At 46.2% G+C, this 19,795-nt stretch overlaps 1 protein-coding gene and 1 long non-coding RNA gene across 9 annotated transcripts in view; one reads left to right on the plus strand and one right to left on the minus strand.

Annotated features, from left to right (window-relative positions):
* The window catches only part of BCO1 (beta-carotene oxygenase 1), a 38,878-nt gene that overhangs the window by 4,308 nt on the left and 14,775 nt on the right, over window positions 1-19,795 (plus strand). The window contains exons 2-7 of the mRNA XM_077890962.1: window positions 122-250; window positions 9,202-9,331; window positions 12,470-12,617; window positions 14,211-14,358; window positions 16,827-17,047; window positions 19,496-19,753. Coding sequence (XP_077747088.1) covers window positions 122-250; window positions 9,202-9,331; window positions 12,470-12,617; window positions 14,211-14,358; window positions 16,827-17,047; window positions 19,496-19,753 — 1,034 coding nt within the window. The remainder of the gene's footprint in view (window positions 1-121; window positions 251-9,201; window positions 9,332-12,469; window positions 12,618-14,210; window positions 14,359-16,826; window positions 17,048-19,495; window positions 19,754-19,795) is intronic.
* LOC144310218 (uncharacterized) overlaps window positions 14,400-19,795 on the minus strand; it is a 39,416-nt gene continuing 34,020 nt past the window's right edge. For 6 of the 8 annotated variants that reach the window (XR_013375919.1, XR_013375917.1, XR_013375918.1 and 3 more), the window contains 2 exons: window positions 16,913-17,027; window positions 14,400-16,822 (listed from right to left, as the gene is read on the minus strand). This is a non-coding gene — a long non-coding RNA (uncharacterized LOC144310218). The remainder of the gene's footprint in view (window positions 16,823-16,912; window positions 17,028-19,795) is intronic. The other 2 variants (XR_013375916.1, XR_013375912.1) reach the window with 1 other exon arrangement.

Raw genomic sequence — 19,795 nt, forward strand, 5'->3', positions numbered from 1 at the left:
ATGAATGAGTACAGTGAGTCGTGTTGGGACGGTGGCCTCAATTCCTTTCCATGGCTGTGTCTCAGAGATTTTTTGGTTGGGACATGAAAACTTGGAAACAAAACTTCCTTTCTCTTAACAGGCAGGATTCCAACATGGCTGCAGGGCACCCTGCTCCGTAACGGGCCTGGAATGCACACAGTGGGAGAGACCAGATACAACCATTGGTTCGATGGCCTGGCCTTGCTCCATAGCTTCACAATCAGAGATGGTAAGAGCACTGTCTTGGTTTGCCATTGCTGCTGTAAAGACAGCCACAAATTTAGTAGCTTAAAACAGCACTAATTTATTCTTATAGTTGTAGAAGTGAGAAGTCAAAACTGGGCTAAAATCATGGTGTTGGAAGCTCTAGAGTGACAGTCCATTTCCTTGCCTTTTCCAGCTTCTAGAGGCTGCCTGAATTCCTTGGTTTGTGGCCCCAGCTGCATCTGCAAAGGGCAGCCGAGCCTCTTGCACACCTGCTCTCTCTCTCTCACTCTCCCTATCTCCCTCGCTTCCATAATCACATTTCCTTCTTTGACCCTCCTGTCTGCCTCTTAGAAGGACCTTTATGATGGATTGGGCCCAACCATATAATCCAGGAACATCTGTCTCAAAATCTTTAATCGTATCTATATTGCCCTGTAAGGTAACAAAGTCACAAGTTTCAGGGATTAGAACATGGACATCTTGGGGAGACCATTATTCAGCCAACCATAGGCACAAACCCCCCTAGAAAGGCAGCCAAGGCTCTCTTTCAAAGAGTCCAACCTGCAAATGATACACATTCTCAGTAAGATGAGCAAGAGCAGGAGGAGATTACTGGCTTTGGACTCAGACGTGCCTCAAATTAAAATAGGAAGAGCACAGAGCTGAAAGGAACAGTATGTTGCTCAGTAGGCAAGGGAGAGCCAATCACTCAAGCAACAAGTTCAGTGCCTTTCCTAGGGGGAGATTGAATGGCTGAATAAGGCAAAATTCTGGGTTCAGGTGACTGGCTCATGAGGTGGATTGTAAACTCTTTGCTGTTGGCTGTTGAGCTGGTGTATGTCACAACAGCATGCTCTGAGTTCTTAGAGAAGTCCAGGATGGGTCACATGAGGCTTTCAGAGGCTCAGGGTCACATGCTGGGGAAGTTCGTGTCCCAGTGCTTCAGCTTGGTGACATTTTTCTTTAACCTCTGTGTTCCTCACCGGGACACCTGCACCCCGATGTTTATAGCAGCAATGTCCACAATAGCCAATGTGAAAGGAGCCTCAGTGTCCATCGAAAGATGAATGGATAGAGAAGATGTGGTCTATGTATACAATGGAATATTCCTCAGCCATTAGAAACAACAAATACCCACCATTTGCTTCAACGTGGATGGAACTGGAGGGTATTATGCTGAGTGAAATGAGTCAATCGGAGAAGGACAAACATTATATGTTCTCATTCATTTGGGGAATATAAATAATAGTGAAAGGGAATAGAAGGGAAGGGAGAAGAAGTGGGTAGGACATATCAGAAAGGGAGACAGAACATGAAGACTCCTAACTCTGGGAAACGAACTAGGGGTGGTGGAAAGGGAAGAGGGCGGGGGGTGGGGGTGAATGGGTGACGGGCACTGAGGGGGGCACTTGACGGGATGAGCACTGGGTGTTATTCTGTATGTTGGCAAATTGAACACCAATAAAAAATAAATTTATTATTAAAAAAACAAAAACAAAAACCTCTGTGTTCCACCATGAAAAACTGGTACTTCACCTGCCTTGGCCTCTGTTTCCTCCTCAGTAAGAAGAGCTTGATGATCCTCTCTGGAGAGCTGTCTGATAGTTAGAAGGACCAGGTATCTAGCAAGGGCCTGACACCTGGTAGGCACAGAATAGATTAAAAACCACCATCATTGTTGCTGCATTTAAATCCCATCTTTATCTGAGCTAACGTGTACCCAAGCTGTGTGACCTTGGCCAAGTTACTGACCCTTTCTATGTCTGTCTCCCTATCTGTAAAATAGAGATATCAGAGTTGCTGCAGAATTTAAAGGCATTAATATGAGTAAGGAGCTTTGTATAATGCCTGGCACATAATACATGCTTAATAAGCATCCCCCCCCCTTTTTTTCTTAATTACCTTCTCTTCTAAGCCAGTCAGCAATTATTTTTTTGAATACAGACTCTATACCGGTGGCTTGCTCTAAGACTTCATGAATAGAGACCCCATGTGTGAAAACCATGAGCTCTGAGTTTGCAAAAACCCAACAGATTTTACTGAGACTCAGCTACAGAGTGGGTGGGTCCATGTTTCCTGACAGCCCTAAGCCTTAATAATCCCCTCCTTTTCTAGACACAAGTTACCAATGATTCATGGGGAAATAATGCTGTTTTGGATGACATGTACAAAAAGTAAAAGTACACTGGCTTCCTTTCCATGAGTCCCTGCTTCACTGGGCTGGTCCCAGTTTCCTTTGTGGTCCATTTCAGGTGCTCACATTAGTGCTGCATGGGAGGTGTGCTTGTCCCATCTTTGCAGATGTGGAAATGGGAACTTTAGAAAGGTTTAGTGACTTACCCAAGCAAGGTCACTGAGGTAGGGCTGAAATCTGACTTGTGCTGTCTAGGGTTCAAGTTTGCAACCATCCCTGCTCTCTTCTCCCGATCCCTACACATCCCCCTCAGAAACGGCAGATAGCTTAAGTGGCCCTTCTCAGCTTACTTAATGGTGGCTTTCACATGCTTCCATAGAGACTCCAGAGACAGGAGAACCAGCAGGGCATAACCAAGCCATGGCTGTCTTGCAGAAGCATGGCTGCCATCCACCAAAAGCCTTGAGTGGGCTAAACAGGCACGTGACTAAAGTTATCCCACAGCGTTTAGACTTTCTGAAAGTCTCTAGAAGATTCTCAAACTAAAAATTCATTGTCAAAGGTAAGTAGCCATTTTGTCTTTTTTTATGGGATGATCAGTCAGATGTGACCACAAATGGAGACAAGAGAGGCGTGGGAACAAAGCCTATTATACTCACAGGTCCTAGGAGGCACAGCATCTCACACAGGCCCACAGTGGATAGCACCAGGGTGCTCCAGAGGTGGAAGACAGGAGCAGAGGGAGCACATAGCCCGTAGCCTGTCCTAGGGTTTCCAAGGGAAAGACAAGATGGGGCAGATTAAATACTTAGGATCAGCTAGTGTGAATAGTGTTGGCAGGCTTTGGGCTCCAGGGGTGGTCTCTGGTTGCCTGGCACCTAGCCCTGGGGTGATGAAGGCAGAGGAATATTGCCTCCTGGAGTGCATGAGCCAGGTAGAGGGGATCTGGCTGTGGATTGGTTAGTTTTCATCTCAGAGACATGCTGGGCCCTTTGCTACTTCTAAGAATTGGCTAATCCAGGGAAGGACCATCTCCCCCAGCTGGAAAGGTTTTTTAAGATATCAAAACATAATATACAGAAAATTTAAAAACCATATGCAACAGCATGAAAGACTCAATTCTATGTGTGATCTGGAACTGGCTGGAAAATAGGAAGTACAGAGAGTCCACTCAATTACTTGCCCTTCCCCATCCTGTTCTTGAACCTGGCCTATGTCGAAGGCACATGCCCCACTCCGCTTTCAATGGTCAGCTTGCCTTTCTCCAGCCTGGTGTGGGAGGCCCCAGAACACAGGGTTTCTGTTCAAATTGTTGTGTGTTCATTACCCAGCACTGGGCCTGGCCCGGAGCGGCACTAGAAAACTATTTATGGAGCCCAAACAAGGTGAAGGTTGTTTTGGGAGAAGGAAGCAATATGATCCCAGTTGATCTCTTCAAATTCACTACAGGAAGTGCTTGCCGGCCACTGGCCCAAGTGCTGCATGCCCACCCACAACTCAGTCCTCACGACAGCTCCTGAGGAAGGTACTTCTCGATTTTACAGATGAGTCTGAAGCCCAGAGAGGCCAAGTAACTTGCCCAAAGACACACAGCTAAGAAGTGGTGGAGGTCAGGTATAAACCCAAAGCTCTCTAAATCCAGAATCCCATGTAAGCATTATGCAGTTCTGCTCTACTTCCCCCTCCTGCTGGCGACCTTCTCTCCTTGTCTCTCCAGCCCAATCCTCTCCAGGCTATCAGATTGCCAACATTGGTGTAGGATAGCCTGGCCTCATCTCTCCTCTCCTCTAGAACTCTCAATGGTTCCCCTTTCTACTCCTCAAGTAGAAACATAAACCAGGGATCCCTGGGTGGCACAGCGGTTTGGCGCCTGCCTTTGGCCCAGGGCGCGATCCTGGGGACCTGGGATCGAATCCCACATCGGGCTCCCGGTGCATGGAGCCTGCTTCTCCCTCTGCCTGTGTCTCTGCCTCTCTCTCTCTCTGTGTGACTATCATAAATAAATAAATTAAAAAAATAAAATAGAAACATAAACCAAAAATGTTAAGTACTACTATACCTGATCCAAGAAGAAATGCACAGAGTAAGCAGTGTTCTCTGATTTACAGATAACACAAAGCCAATATTTCTCTAAGGTGGTTTGTGTACCTCTTATATCGGAATCCCCTAGGATTAAAGCTGCAAATCCTGTGACCCCACCAAGAGCTGAGTGAATCATAATCTGAGCATCGGTGTTTCTAACACATTTCCTAGATGGCCCTGAGCACTGAGGTTTCAGAAAACCTTCACAGTAGGCCTCCAGCCTAGCTGTCCTGTCCCACCCAAGACCAAGTTCATCAGCATGCCGTGGAGGTGGGGGTCAGGCTTCTGTCACTGTTTCAAAGCAGCAGGTGATTTAGTGTACAGCCAGCATGGAGAACCGGCAGTGCCAAACCAGTAAGAAAAGACTGAAATAAGAAAGCAAAAAGATAGAAAAATTGTTTGTGGCCTTCAGCAGAAGCCAGTGAAATTTAATGTTTTAAAAACATAACAAAAGGATGCCTGGGTGGCTCAGTGGCTGAGTGTCTGCCTTGGGCTCAGGTTCATGATCCTAGGGTCCTGGGATTGAGTCCCACAACGGGCTCCCCACAGGGAGCCTGCTTCTCCCTCTGCCTGTGTCTCTGCCTCTCTCTCTGTGTCTCCCATGAAAAAATAAATAAATAAAATCTTAAAAAAATAATAAAATAAAATATAAAACCTAACAAAGATTTAATTAAAGGAGGCTGAGTGGAGGAGAAGCTGGACAGAGGATATACAGGAATGTTCTTTTTTTAAGTCAAAAATTATTTCAATTTTTTTTAAAGCATGAAGCCCAATGCATGGCTTGAACTCACGACCCTGAGATCAAGATCTGAACTGAGATCAAGAGTCGGACACATAACCGACTGAGCCACCCGGGTGCCCCTAAAATTATTTCAAAATTAAAAATTTGTTATAAAGCACGCATAGAGATGAATGAACCCAAGTCTCCCTCAGCAGTACACTCGGTAATTTTTTATTAAGAGGCAAGGTCATTGTCTCACGAGAATTTGAATATGTGAATTCCAAGAGCCAGCATCACCAAGGTTTAGAGACAAAAGCCCTCCAGAACTTTGTCTGTTCTGAAGCTTTTTCAATTATTATAGCTTTAAAGTAGCTTTTTGGAAGTTTGCTTAAAAGGGAGATAGATATAGATCTACCTCTAAATTTTCCCACTCCCCCCAGAATATCAAACTCGACCCAGTTCTAGAAGATTCCAGGCAGGAGCACATCTGTTTACTTGTGTCCCTTTAGAAGGAATGTAGCTAATTGGGGCTCACCAGGGAGGGGGCTTCTGGGGAATGTTTGTTGTCCTCTAATCTCAGCTTCAGAGTTAGTGTCAGCCTTGAGCTGTTCCAGAGGCATGTTTTCCTATGGCCCTGAGCCCTCTGTGTGTGCTCTGGGCTGGCTGTTTATAGGAAATGGGCGGCCTGCTGACAGCCTGCCTGGGATGGGTGTTTACATTTCAAGTGAACATAATTCAGCATTTTAGGCAAAGCAGCTTAGCCAGTGCTTGGAGGTGGCGAACCTCAGAGTAAGTGACCAGTGAAGGACAGGCTGGCTCAGGGGGAGACCAGGAGGGCCCTGAAGTAGGTTCTGTGTAGCAGGTGACCAAAGACCAGTCTGTATGCCCTCACCAACCCCCAGCTGAGTCTTCCTGCCTCCAGGATTTTGGTGGACAATTCAAAATTCCCACAACCATTACTTAGCAAGTGCATGCTGTGTGTCAATGGGCCAAACTCCTTTTATCATCCCATCTCATTTAAAACTGCCAGTCCTATCTGGGGAGGGCTGTGTGATCCCTAATTTCTAGTTGAGAAAAATGAGGTTCAATGACATAAAGAGACTCACCCAGGATCACATGGCTTGGATTAGGACTAACCCCAGAACCAAAGCCTTGCCCACTCTACCTATTGCATCTTGAGAGCATATGTAGCTTTTATTGAGCACCTACTATATGCTGAGTGCTTTATAGTCCTTAAACCTCACAGCAACTCCATAAGGAATGTGTCATGATCCTCCCATCGGAGCAGAGAGGACCAAGTCTTGCCTTGGACACAAGGTCAATTGCATGGTTTGTAGATACCAGAACAGGATTCATAGCTACATGGAGACTTGAATCCCCTCAGGAGTAGAGATATGCCTGCCCTGCTCACCCCTACTTCCTGGCCCACTGAGGTGATTAATACACACTAGTTGAATGCACAAACCCAGTTCCAGGTTAACCCAAAGCCATTCCTACCTATTTCTTCCTGTTGCCCCAGAACAGAGCCCCGCCTCCTGAAATATCTCAGTGATACTTATTTTCAGAGCAGCCACCTCTGAAAAGATGTTTGAGAAGAGGATAGATGGTTATCTGCACCTGGACACACACAGTTTGCCTCCCAAAGGCTGGAGAAAGAACTAGAAGGTCTTTCATGGTCTTTTCCAATTTTATGAAGACCAGCATCACCATTATTGCTATTATTTCCATCTAGGTGCACAGGTTGGAAACAGACACTCACGTCCTTTGGAGACGGACATGAAAACACAATCCTGAGGGCAAAACTAGTTGAGGCTATTCCAAGTCAAGATAGTGGCTCTCTGGGTCAGCAGGGGGTGGGTGGGGAGGGTGGGCTGGTGACTGGACAAGCTGTGTGGGGCTTCCAGGGGTTCTCATGTTCTGTTCATTAGGATGTAGTTCTTCATATGGGTCTGTTCAGTTTGCAAAGCTTCATCAAGCCATGCAGTCACAGCAGCACATCTCCTTAGATGTGTTTTTATTAACAATGATCAAACAGACTGGTCAAATGGATGGTGGTGGCTGTGTCAGCTTTGAATGCAGCTTTGAATGCCCTTCCTAGCTGTGTGGCTTAGAGTGAGGTGCTTAACCTCTCTGTGCCTCCATTTTACCAACTGAAAATGGGTCTGCAGAGCCACGAGTGCCTAGGCCCTTTGTACTTCGTTTGGTAAGAAATGTAAAACCTTCAAGCATTGTTTAAATTTTGTTTTATTTTGCTGTTAATTAGCAAATGACATTAGGTTGATTTTTGTCTCCTAAAGAATGCATTTCTAGTTGGTGTATTCTATACACTTCCAATGTTTTAGAATTCACCAGAAAATACACATAAAGTGTCCACACAGTACTTAGCACATGCATGCTCAATAGTGCTCTTAGCACTATTTCCTTTCTTAGATATAAAGTCACCAGACAAGAATTTCTTGGGAAGGTATTCTCTCCTAAGCCCATCATTGTGGCAGTGGATACAAGAAGGATATTTTTCTGATCAAGTCTTATTTTATGGGAATGAAATGTCAGTATGGCCCGGCCCTCCTTTTTTGCATATTATAGTTGTACCCACATTGGAAGCATGTATTAGACTACAGCAAGGTATGTGCTCTTTGTGGAGGGGAAGGGGTGGGAATCAACATGTCACTTGCTAATTAACAGCTAAATTAAATTAAATTTTTTTTTAAGTACGGATTTCAAATTGTATGCCAAATCAAGTTTAAAGGCCTCATGTATTCCAGTTGGGCCCTGTCCTTAACCTCACCTCATTCATGCTGCTCCCAAGCCCCTACCTCATGCTGAAGCCCATCTTGACTCAGCCCTTGCAGGAGGTGGGGTTGCTTTTCCATCTCCAGGCCTTTGCTTTCAGAGTTTCTAGGAAGTGCGAGTGGAAATGCTCTACTCTCTCCCCTACTGGCACCTCCTTGATCTATTGTGGGCAATAATTTTACTCGTCTTCAAAGGGCCATTTCAAGTGCCACCCGCCTGAGGAAGTCTTTCCTGATCCATCCACTCCCAGCTGGGCTTCCTCAGCTCTCTCTTCTTCTCCCCCACCCCTGCCGCCATTCTCTTCCAGAAGGAACCTGTGAATATACTACAAAAGTGTCTTTAAGTTAAGGGCCTTGAAGGTGGGGAGATTATCCAGGTGGGCTCAGTGTAATCACAAGGGTCATTACAAGGGAAAGAGGAAAGTCGGATTCAGAAAAGATGTGACCACAAGCCAAGCAATGCAGGCAACTTCTAGAAGCTAGAAAAGTCAGAGATGGACACCTTGCTTTTTAGCCCTGTAAGACCCATTCAGGCTATATCTTCCAAAATGGTAAGATAACAGATTTGTATAATTTTAAGCCACTAAGTTTGTGGTGATTTGTTACAGCAACTATAGGAACCTAATATGGATCTAGAACCATCCAGCACATTTTCAGGTTGGTCTTGATGAACTGGTCCACAGTCCCTGCTTTTATGCAATGACTTAGATTTTCTCCAGAGTCTACATAAATTAGACACCCACACATGTACTGGCCCTCTCCCATATACAGAATCAGGTGCCAGGTCACCCTCTGGTTGGAGTAGGTATCAAATGTTACTCTAGGGGCTGAAATGGTCAATGGAAGGTTTCCAAGGCTGAACCAGCTCCTGGGGAAAACTAGGCAAAGTATGAGGCCTTCTGGACCAGTCCTCCAAACCTGACCTTCTCTGGAGGGATGCTAGCATATTGGAAGAGATGGTCAATGGGCCTCAGCACCTCTTGGCAAGGCAACTGAACGTGTCTGAGCCTCAGTCCCTGCTGTGTAAAATGGAGCTTCTAGGGATGCTTACCTTACCTTGTTGTCTCAAGTGAGGAAATGTGTGTGAAAGCTCATCGCAAATACTCCTTGTATCCAGCACTATTAAAGGAGATTGTCCTAGTGGACTCGACTCCCCTTCCCATAATACCCCTAGAACTGCTGAGATTGACCTTAAAGCTCTGTAAAGGTGTCAGCACAGGATGATTCTGTGTCTTCTCTTTCAGGTGAAGTTTATTACAGGAGCAAATACCTGAGAAGTGATACCTACAAAGACAACATCGAGGCCAACAGGATTGTGGTGTCAGAGTTTGGAACGATGGCCTACCCAGACCCCTGCAAAAACATATTTTCTAAGTAACTGTCCATTTTGAATCTAGTCATGCCTTTCAATATCCACCAGCATGTGCTCCTCTGACAATCCTCTTTAGGGCACATGAAAACCTTCACCTGGCTGGGCTTTCCCTGTATATGCCACATAGTTCTGGATCACTGATAGCAAGAGTGGCAAAGAGCATCTGACAGATTATTAGGTATTTTTCCATGTGGCTGGTAGGAGAGCCATATGGCAATTATCTCTCAAAATTATAAACACACGTTCTCTTCAGGCTAGAGATAGGCTTGCTCATGGCTGGAATGGCAAACTTATAACCTTATCCATAGCTGCATCATTTGTTATAATGAGGAACTGAAAATAACCCTAATGTTCATCAACACAAGGGTAGTTCATAAGAGTGAAACTGTACAAGAAAATATCAGGCAGGAACAATAACAACAACAAAAGTGATGAGGATCCTGTCTATGCACTGAATGGAGAGATTTCCCAGATAGCTTATTGAGTGGTGGGCGCAGGGCAGAACAAGGTGTAGAAAGAGCATATGATATGTTTTGTGTTAGAAGAGCATGAGGAAATCTGGATTTATTTTTGGTTGTATGTGTGCAGAGAAAGTGGGAGGGTCTGTAAAGTGGGAAATTGGCAAATGAGAGAAAGAGATAGGGAGAGATTTTTAGTTGGATACGTTTCAAATCATCTGGGCTAGGATGACTATGAATATATTACACACTTGATGATTAAACTCTTGGCTGGGGAATCAGACCCACCGTCAGGATCTCGTGCTTGATACTCTTCGGATATAGAAGAGTTATGAAATGTGCTAGCAGTAGACTGCCCAGAGATGGAAGAGTGCTCCTGCTTTTCAGTAACTGACGTCATCTTTCTAGTTCCAGGATCCAGTGCTGGGGCTGGCACACAGCAAGCACTGAATTCACATTTGCAGGTTGGGGAGGAGCCAAGCAGGAAGCGGGGAGGGGGAGAGAAGGAACACAAAACCAAGGCTCTCCTAGGGCAGTTTTCTTGCTTCACTATTCGCCAGCAGGGGGGGCACTAACCAACACATGGATCCAGGATCTTCTGATCAAAACAATGATGAGTTTTTTTTCCCATAATTTGTTTGCTTTCCTTTAAAGAAAAAAAAAATATTAAACTAATTTCCTGGATAAATTCAAAATGTCCATTGTGGACTCTTATTCCTTCCAAAAGTAAAGATTATCTGTTTTGCTAGTCTTAGGAGGCCATTATGGATGAATATGTATGACTTCTGTAGAGCTTTTTTTTTTTTTTTTTCCTGTAGAGCTTCTTAAAATACTTTGGAACAGTTTGGCTATTGTGGACGTTGCTGCTATAAACATCGGGGTGCAGGTATCCTGGCGTTTCACTGCATCTGTATCTTTGGGGGTAAATCCCCAGCAGTGTAATTGCTGGGTCATAGGGCAGTTCTAGTTTTAATTCTTTGAGGAACTTCCACCCAGTTTTCCAGAGTGGCTGCACCAGTTCACATTCCCACCAACAGTGCAAGAGGGTTCCCCTTTCTCCACATCCTCTCCAACATTTGTTGTTTCCTGCCTTGTTAATTTTCCCCATTCTCACTGGTGTGAGGTGGTATCTCATTGTGGGTTTGATTTGTATTTCCCTGATGGCCAGTGATGTGGAGCATTTTCTCATGTGCTTGTTGGCCATGTCTATGCCTTCTTTAGTGAAATTTCTGTTCATGTCTTTTGCCCGTTTCATGATTGGACTGTTTGTTTCTTTGCTGTTGAATTTAATAAGTTCTTTATAGATCTTGGATACTAGCCCTTTATCTGATGTTATTTGCAAATATCTTCTCCCATTCTGCAGGTTGTCTTTTAGTTTTGTTGACTGTTTCTTTTGCTGTGCAGAAGCTTTTTATCTTAATTAATTCCCAATAGTTCATTTTTGCTTTTGTTTCTCTTGCCTTCATAGATGTATCTTGCAAGAAGTTGCTGTGGCCAAATTTAAAAAGGGTGTTGCTTGTGTTTTTCTCTAGGATTTTGATGGATTCTTGTCTCACATTTAGATCTTTCATCCATTTTGAGTTTATCTTTGTGTATGGTGTAAGAGAGTGGTCTAGTTGCATTCTGCTGCACATGGCTGTCCAATTTTCCCAGCACCATTTATTGAAGAGACTGTCCTTTTTTCCAGTGGAGAATCCTTCCTACTTTGTTGAATATTAGTTGACCATAGAGTTGAAGGCCCATCTCTGGGTTCTCTCTTCTGTTCCATTGATCTGTGTGTCTGCTTTTGTCCCAGTACTACACTGTCTTGATGACCACAGCTTTGTAGTACAACTTGAAATCAGGCATTGTGATGCCCCTGGCTCTGGTTTTCTTTTTCAATATTCCCCTGGCTATTGATTCCACACTGTGGAAGGAGCCTCAGTGTCCATCGAAAGATGAATGGATAAAGAAGATGTGGTCTGTATATACAATGGAATACTACTCAGCCATTAGAGAAGAGGAATACCCACCATTTGCTTCAACATGGATAGAACTGGAGGGTATTATGCTGAGTGAAGTAGGTCAATTGGAGAAGGACAAACATATGGTTTCATTCATTCGGGGAATATAAAAAATAGTGAAAGGAAAAATAGTGAAAGGGGAAAGGAGAGAAAATGAGTTGGAAATATCAGAAAGGGTATAGAACATGAGAGACACCTAACTCTGGGAAATGAACAAGGGGTAGTGGAAAGGGAGGTGGGCAGGGGAATGGGGTGACTGGTTGACGGGCACTGAGGGGGGCACTTGACGGGATGAGCACTGGGTGTTATACTATATGTTGGCAAATCAAACTCCAATAAAAAAAAATACAAAAAAAAATACTTTGGAACAACCCACTAGCTCTTAGTGTCTCTCGTGTGGGAGACCTTTGGATTTTTGAGAGCCCAGGAGGGTTCAGTTGGTGGCCATCTTGTCCCAGATGACTCACTTCTTAGCTAATTCAACATGGTGGTATCTTTGGACAACTTGATACTGGAGTCCTCCAGATTCCTCAAGTGATCTTTTGGGACCCCAAACTTTTCTCCCTTAATTGAAGTAGAGTATTTTAAGTGGTAGGAAAACTTAAAGCCATCTTAAGTAGAGCTTTCCAATTGGGTAGACACAGCCATTGATTTGCTATTGATCTGCTTTCCCCCACAGAGCTTTCTCCTACTTGTCCCATACCATCCCTGATTTCACAGACAATTGCCTGATTAACATCATGAAGTGTGGGGAAGACTTCTATGCGACCACAGAGACCAATTACATCAGGAAAATCAACCCACATACTCTGGAAACCCTGGAGAAGGTACTAGTGAATCTACTACAACCAGCATTAATTCCTGGCTTGTGAAAGGGACCCCGGGTGGAGCCATGTGGCCTGCAGGAACTCATGAGGGGCTGCCCCTCCTCTAATGCCATTGGATCCTGAGCCTCCCCAGTACAGCATTTAGCACTATATTCTAAGCTCCCTTAGGGCAGAGGCTGTGTCATTTCATTTCTGTGTCTGTGTTTGTTCTTAGGACTACTAAAACAAAGTACCAAAGTACCAAAAACAAAGAATCAAAGTTCTGTTAGGACAACAGAAACTTATTCTCTCACGGTTCTAGGGGCTGGAAATCTGAATTTGGGGTGTTCACGGAGCCCTTAGAAGGCTCTAAGGGAAGATACAGGCTTGCCTCTTCCAGCTTCTGATGGCTGCCAGGAATCCTCAATGTTCCTTGGCTTATAGATGCATCACTCCAATACACATCATTGGAGTAGGGCCCTCCTCCATCCAGAATGACTTTATTTTAACTTGATTACATCTACAAAGGCCCTGTTTCCAAATATACATACCAAGGATTGGGGCTCCACCATATCTTTTTGGAAGACACAATTCAACCCTTAACAGTGTCCACGGTCTTGGCACAGAGTGGGAGCTTAATGGGAGTTTGAACGATTGTACCAAATTGTCTGGAGTTGAGTAGCCCTACCTTGTATTGACCTGAAGAGGGAGGTCTTAGGCAGAGAGCAAAGAGACAAAAATAAATGTCCAAGCAGATATCTTTCCTGGGCTGAAGCAAGTCAACATTTTCATGAAAATCAATAGACCCACTCATTTTTCTCCAGCTGGCTATTCAAAGCCTCAATGTCTTCTCCATACATTTTAATGATCTGTTAAAGGGAATGCTTTTCTTAGCTGTGAAATTATGTCCAGCACCTTTTAAGCTGAGCGGCATCGGTCCAACTGATGTATGCTTTCCACAAAGCCTCAGAGAGGAAATACTAAGAGAGAATGAAGCCTTCCCTGACTTTTGGCTGGAGGTCATGCTATTCTGAGGGAGGAAAGGAGGACAGTTGGTTCCCCGGCCATGCATTATTCTGTGGCTGTGCCCTGTTGGGAGTTGTTGGGGGTGGTCATTATTGAGCTTGTTAGTCGTTTGGCTTTGACCAAGTGTTTTTGTAACTCTGTTCCCAGAATAATGCTATGAGAGAGGCCCAGAGATTTATGCCTCTGTGGTATGCAAAAGGAGAGAATTTAAATGACATAACCAGAGCAGCAGTTTAGATTAGAGCTAAAGGCTGCCTCTCTGCCCAGGTCATTGCTCTGTGGTGAGGCATCTGCTGCCATGCTGAGGACACCCAGCGGGACCAGGGGCAGCAGGGCCGAAACACAACAGCCACAGAAAACATATACAGCTCACCAACTCCCCTGCAAGCTCTATGCTGTAGGAGGCTGACTGTCGTGAGGTTCTATCAGGTCACATGAGTAAACCTCCTCTTTAAAGGTGAAATCTGTCTTATTTTCAGATCAGAAGATCTGCAAAAGTAGCCATCATCTCTCTGAACCTAGAGCAGTTGCATTTCATCAAGTTTCACCTGCTCCCATTTTTAAAACCAGGTGGCTGTCATTTTGCAGGTTGATTATCGCAAGTTCGTGGCTGTAAATCTGGCAACAGCACATCCTCATTATGATGAAGCTGGAAATGTTCTTAATATGGGCACGTCCATCATGGACAAGGGGAAGACAAAATATGTGATCTTTAAAATCCCTGCCACAGTCCCAGGTAGGTCATTCTGGGGATATAATGAAGCACAGACACCAAGGGTGGCTCCCTCCAAAGATTTCTGATTTTTATTGATGACGTAAGACACAATCTGAGACTTTCCCTCATGGGTGATTCAGAATGACCATGAACATACTTTTTTCCTTTAGGAGGAAAGAGATGTTGCTGGGCTTCCTTTTGAAGAATGAATTCTTTTACTATCCTAACCTGATTTTCTTTAGGCTCTAGTTCATTCATTCATTAATTTATCCATTATTCATCCACCATCTACCTGTCCATCCGTCTGTTTATCCACCCATCATCCATCTAACTATCCATCATCCATCCACCTATCCATTCATCATCCGTCCAACCATCAGTTTGTCCACCCATCCATCCACTTGCCTATCAAATATCTTTCCTTCCATCCATCCTTCCTTCCATTCATCGTTCCATCTGTTTTTTTTTGTTTGTTTGTTTGTTTTGTTTTGTTTTGTTTTGTTTTTTGTGCTGCCCACTTTCATCCCAGCCCCTGAACCCAGGTTCCTAGTGTCGATATGGGAGCTCAGCCCTGCTTCAGACCTTCAGCCTTTCAGACACCACTCCCCCCGCCCCCCACCCCACTCTGTTCTAAGGACCTTCTGTACCTTCTCCTTTTAAGGCCAGGAAACTGGAGAAAATCCCAGGCCAGTTGTGATTGCATATTCCTGAGAAGAGGAGGCTCCTGACCCTTATTTGTCCAGGACCCTCCTGGGAAGCACGCCCAGGAGACCAGGCCTCTGAGGGTGGTTGCACAGGGCTTAGGAGACAGGGAAGAACTATGAGGGTGCTTGGCTTGACCTGCCAGCTTAGGGAAATTGGCTTCCTTCTGTGAACCCTGCTGGCCCCTTCCCTCATGTCCTGGAGAACCTCCTGAGCTAATTACTAGACTCTGTTGGCTGAGGTGAGCCCGTAAGGTCAGAAGGCACAATGAGTATTCTTGTTAAATGGAATCCCATGACTTAAGCTAATGGAGGAATAGAGGGTCTAGCCAGGATCCTAGAATGTCAGCCCTGGGGATGGTCTAGGCATTTGAGTTTGTCACCTCATATTACAAAAGGATGATGATGAGGCCCAAGGGAATCAAGTGACATGCTCACGGTCATGCTGGTCACAGGAGCCACCAACATCATGCCACCGGCTCCCCACTGAGCACCTGCTCTCTGCTAGTGGCTTCCCTGGGATTCACGCCTGTGTCTTGCCTCCTAGGCCAGGGTGCTTTTCATTTCAGTTTGCTTTGTGCTCCATTTGTTTTGTGAATAAAAGAACCACCCCCAAGCCCCACAGCATCCCTCCCACCAGCCAGCTGTTTACAGTGTGCACAGGTGGCCACAAGAAAGGTGGGGACGCTTGCAGATAACTCATTATAAACCAGCCCCAGGCCTGGGTGGGGAGGCCTTTTGGCCCGTAGTGACTCATCCTTACAGAGGAATAAGAACACGAACATGTACCGAGCACCTTTGCTGTCTAGATGCTTGGGTGAGCTACTTGGACTACTTCATGATTTCATTCTGTTCTCTCTCCACTCTGTGTCATTATCCCTAATAACAGAGGAGGTAGCCAGGCTAAGGGGGCCATGTCTTCTTGGCTTAACCTTTTGCCTTTGGCCATAATGATAGACCATTCCATTATGCCTCAGTTTCCCATCTGTAAAATGGGGATCATACAGTCTACTTCGATTGTCACAAGATGTACAATAGCCCCTTATCACATTGGGTACTTAGTCTCACTCCCAGGTGTTTCACAATGGTCAGAGTGAAGAGAAATTCATGGAAACCCTATGAGATACATCTTAAATGGTGGTCCTCAGCAAAATATTAAAGTCGAAGCCTGTGAAGCCAGCCCATCCTGTGGGTGCTTGATAGAAATGAAAGACCTCAGGCCCTAGCCCCACATACTGAATCAAACTTCACACTTTGATCATGATCCCCAATGATTTGTGTCCATAAAGAGGTGTTGTTCCAGAACAGGGGCTAACAAGCTTTATCTGTAGGGGCCCAAGAATAAATATCTGAGGCTTTGCAGACACACGGTCTCTGTTGCAACTACTCAGCAATGCCACTGCAGCCTGAGAGCAAGTGTGGCCATGGACTCTGCATAAAGGAAGGAGTGTGGCTATGTTTCCAAAGAAACCCTGATGCAAAAGCAGGGGGAGGCTGGCTTCAGCCCCTAGGCTGTGGTACAGACCCCTAGCCCAGAGGCCTGGCTCTGTGGCTCAGTGTTTTCAGATCGTAGCACCAGGTCTCACAGAGCAGGAGGGCTTAGGTGGGAAGCACTCAGAGCCCCTATGTGAGCCAGGCAGCAAGCCCTTCATTGGTTTAGTTGTCAGCTCTCATCCAAAGGTTCTTCTTAGTGGCCAGGTCAGTTTGAAAGGCTCAGCTGCAGGTGATGGTGGCGTTGTCTGCGGACAGCCAGGTCCTGTGCTGCTCCTGAGGCTTGCCTTTCTCTAGAGGACAAGAAGGAGAAGAACCCCTTGAAGCACACGGAGGTGTTCTGCTCCATCACCTCCCGCTCCCTCCTCTCCCCGAGCTATTACCACAGCTTCGGAGTCACGGAGAACTACGTCATTTTCCTCGAGCAGCCTTTCAAGCTGGATATCCTCAAAATGTCAACTGCGTACATCCGGGGAGTGAACTGGGCTTCCTGCATGGCTTTCCACAAGGAAGACAAGGTAAGGCCTGGCTGGGACCCCCAGCCCCACTGGGCCAGGAGACCCCTCAGCACAAGGACAGCCAGAGTGAGGTATCTTGGGAAGCAGACTGAGATGGAGGTTGGCATGCAGGAGGTTTCTTAGGGAGGGAGAAATGAGCTACCATCCAGTCTCCCCAGAGGCATCATCCAAACTTCCAGAGGGCTCTGAAGCTGGATGGTCCTGCAGAGTTGTCCCAGGTTAGGGCAAGGGGGCCGGAGCCCCAAGTCAATGAGTCAGGGGAGCAGACTGTCCCTGTCAGAAGAGCGAGTGACCTTGGGCAAGCCAGCTCTCATCAGCCAGGCAGTCTACACCAGCCCAGCAGCCAAGGGCTACTCATCAGTGCTGACCTATATCTGGGCTTCTTGCAGCTTCCACCATGGGCCTTATCCATGGACAAGGCCCTTCCAGCATCCAGGCAGCCACCGGTAATGTCAGGGAAGAGGTTCTATATATGATTTAGACATCATAATGACAGAGCATTCACCAGATAGCACAGCCAAACATCTTCAGGCACACCTGAGTGCTCAAAGTGTGGAGGTGTGCATATGTGTGTGTGCCTGCCTGTGTACATGCATGCTTGTATATTCAGGGGTGTGTGTATGTGCACATATGTATGTGTATGGATATATCTATGCATGGATATGTGTGTGTGTTTACTTCCTGTTGAAATGAGTAAATTTCTACGTGTGATAAATATCAAGTAATTCTTAATGTCCTCTATTCAAACAATACACAAGTAGAGAAAGTAACATGTCAAGTCTCCTCTCCTCTCCCTTGCTGCTGCCAATCCACTCTCCAGAGGTAACCACCACTATGCAACTTTAAGACCTGTCCTTCTCAGGGAGGAGAGTGAGGTCCCTCCTCTGCTCAGAACATTCTAGTGATTTCTCATCTTCCTCAGGATAAGTTCCAAAGGCTTCACTGACCAGCCTGCAAATCCTCACAGGCCCATATCCCAACCACTGGCTCCTTGCTCACTCAGCCTCCTCTTGGGCCTCCTGTATCTCAAACCAGCCTAACATGTTCCTGCCTTGGGGCCTTTGCATTTTCTATCCCTTCCACCTGGAATGTTCTTTCCCAGAAGTCTTCCTCCCTCAATTAATCCAGGTCTCAGCTAAAATATCCAGATCCTTGAGGCCTTCTGTGATGAACCAATCTCTAACAGACCCTGCCGTAGGCTTCTCCATCCCCTACCTGGCTTCATTTTTCTCAGTAATGTTCATTGTCCAAGGCACATTATTTGATCACTGCTGGCCTCTCCCCCACTGAACTATAAGTTCCATGAAAGCAGGGGCTTGGTTCTATTCTGTATTTCCCGGAAAAGTGTTCCTGAAATGAATACACTGGAATGAACGCACTGGGGCAAGGGGGCCATCAGGGAAGCCAGCTGTAGCTGGTTTTGCTCTTTGGCCCCTGGAGATCCCTTGGCCCTCAGAGAATCCCACAGTGAGAAGACCTGGCTGCCAGGAGGAGGGCATAAAGCCCTGGGAAGGACTTTGGGATGCATTTAGAAGAGAGATTTCTGAAAAGTTCCTGCACCTGACTCAGGGATTGGGATCACAGAGAAGCAACCTGCCCATCGCCCACCCCCCACACTGTCAAAGCCTTCCTCCTCTGCATTCCCACTTAGCATTCAAAACTAGATTCTGGGGAAGGAGAGAAAGAGGCACATGAGCTGGGAGGTGACGGCCACAGGACAGCCTGGAGAGTCCCTCCCTGCCTTTCAGAAGGAGGGTGGTTAGGCCAGAAATGCCAAAAGAAAGAACCCCCACACATACCTTGAATTAGGCAACTGGGGTTGCAGATATGGCTAATTACCACTCAGAGTGATACTGCCTTGTGACACCCAGAGGTGTGTGCAGATACCCATGTGGGCTCCTTAGCTAGAACAGGTCTTTGCACACTAGAGCCTCCAGTATAAGGGAGGTTGCCGTGACAACTGCATCCTGGCAAAACAGGCAGTGGGTGGAGGTCAGGAGAGGGTCTCAGAAGGGCTGGTGTGGTTTTAGGGTTTTAGGGGTTCCAGCTGTGGCTAGAGACCAAGGAGGGCTAGAACACTGGTCAGTTCTCCCCGACTTGGCCATTGCCAGGGAGCTAGTTTGTCATGGCCCACCATGAGTCACAGTCAAGTGAAGGGGGTAGAGGGACAGTGTACCCTCCAGAGTCTCTCCCACTCTCTGTCCTCCTGGTGATGCAGAGGCCCCAGCAGCAGAGCTTCCCTCTGCTCCATCTGATGGAGATGATCCGGGACATGCACCAGCTGGCAGCTCTCATTTTCTTAGCCTCGCTCAGCTGGAGCTCTGGGGGAGAGGGATGCTCCAGGGTCACTAGCTGGTGGAGGGCAGGGCTAGGTCTTGACTTGTGCCCAATGCTATAGTGCCAGGCTGCTGAAGGAAAGCTGACCCCTTGGTGAGCATCTTCTTTCAGACTTATATTCACATCATCGACCAAAGGACCAGGAAACCTGTGCCCACCAAGTTTTACACGGACCCCATGGTGGTCTTTCATCACGTCAATGCCTACGAGGAGGATGGCTGCCTTCTCTTTGACGTCATTGCCTACGAGGACAGCAGCCTTTACCAGCTCTTCTACTTGGCCAACCTGAACCAGGACTTTGAGGAGAACTCAAGGCTAACCTCCATCCCCACCCTCAGGAGGTTTGCTGTGCCTCTCAATGTGGACAAGGTAATGGCTTGGAAGGGGACCCATTTCATTCCTGGGGAGCCA

The sequence above is a fragment of the Canis aureus genome, chromosome 3 (assembly GCF_053574225.1).
Source record: "Canis aureus isolate CA01 chromosome 3, VMU_Caureus_v.1.0, whole genome shotgun sequence".
Lineage (NCBI taxonomy): Eukaryota > Metazoa > Chordata > Mammalia > Carnivora > Canidae > Canis > Canis aureus.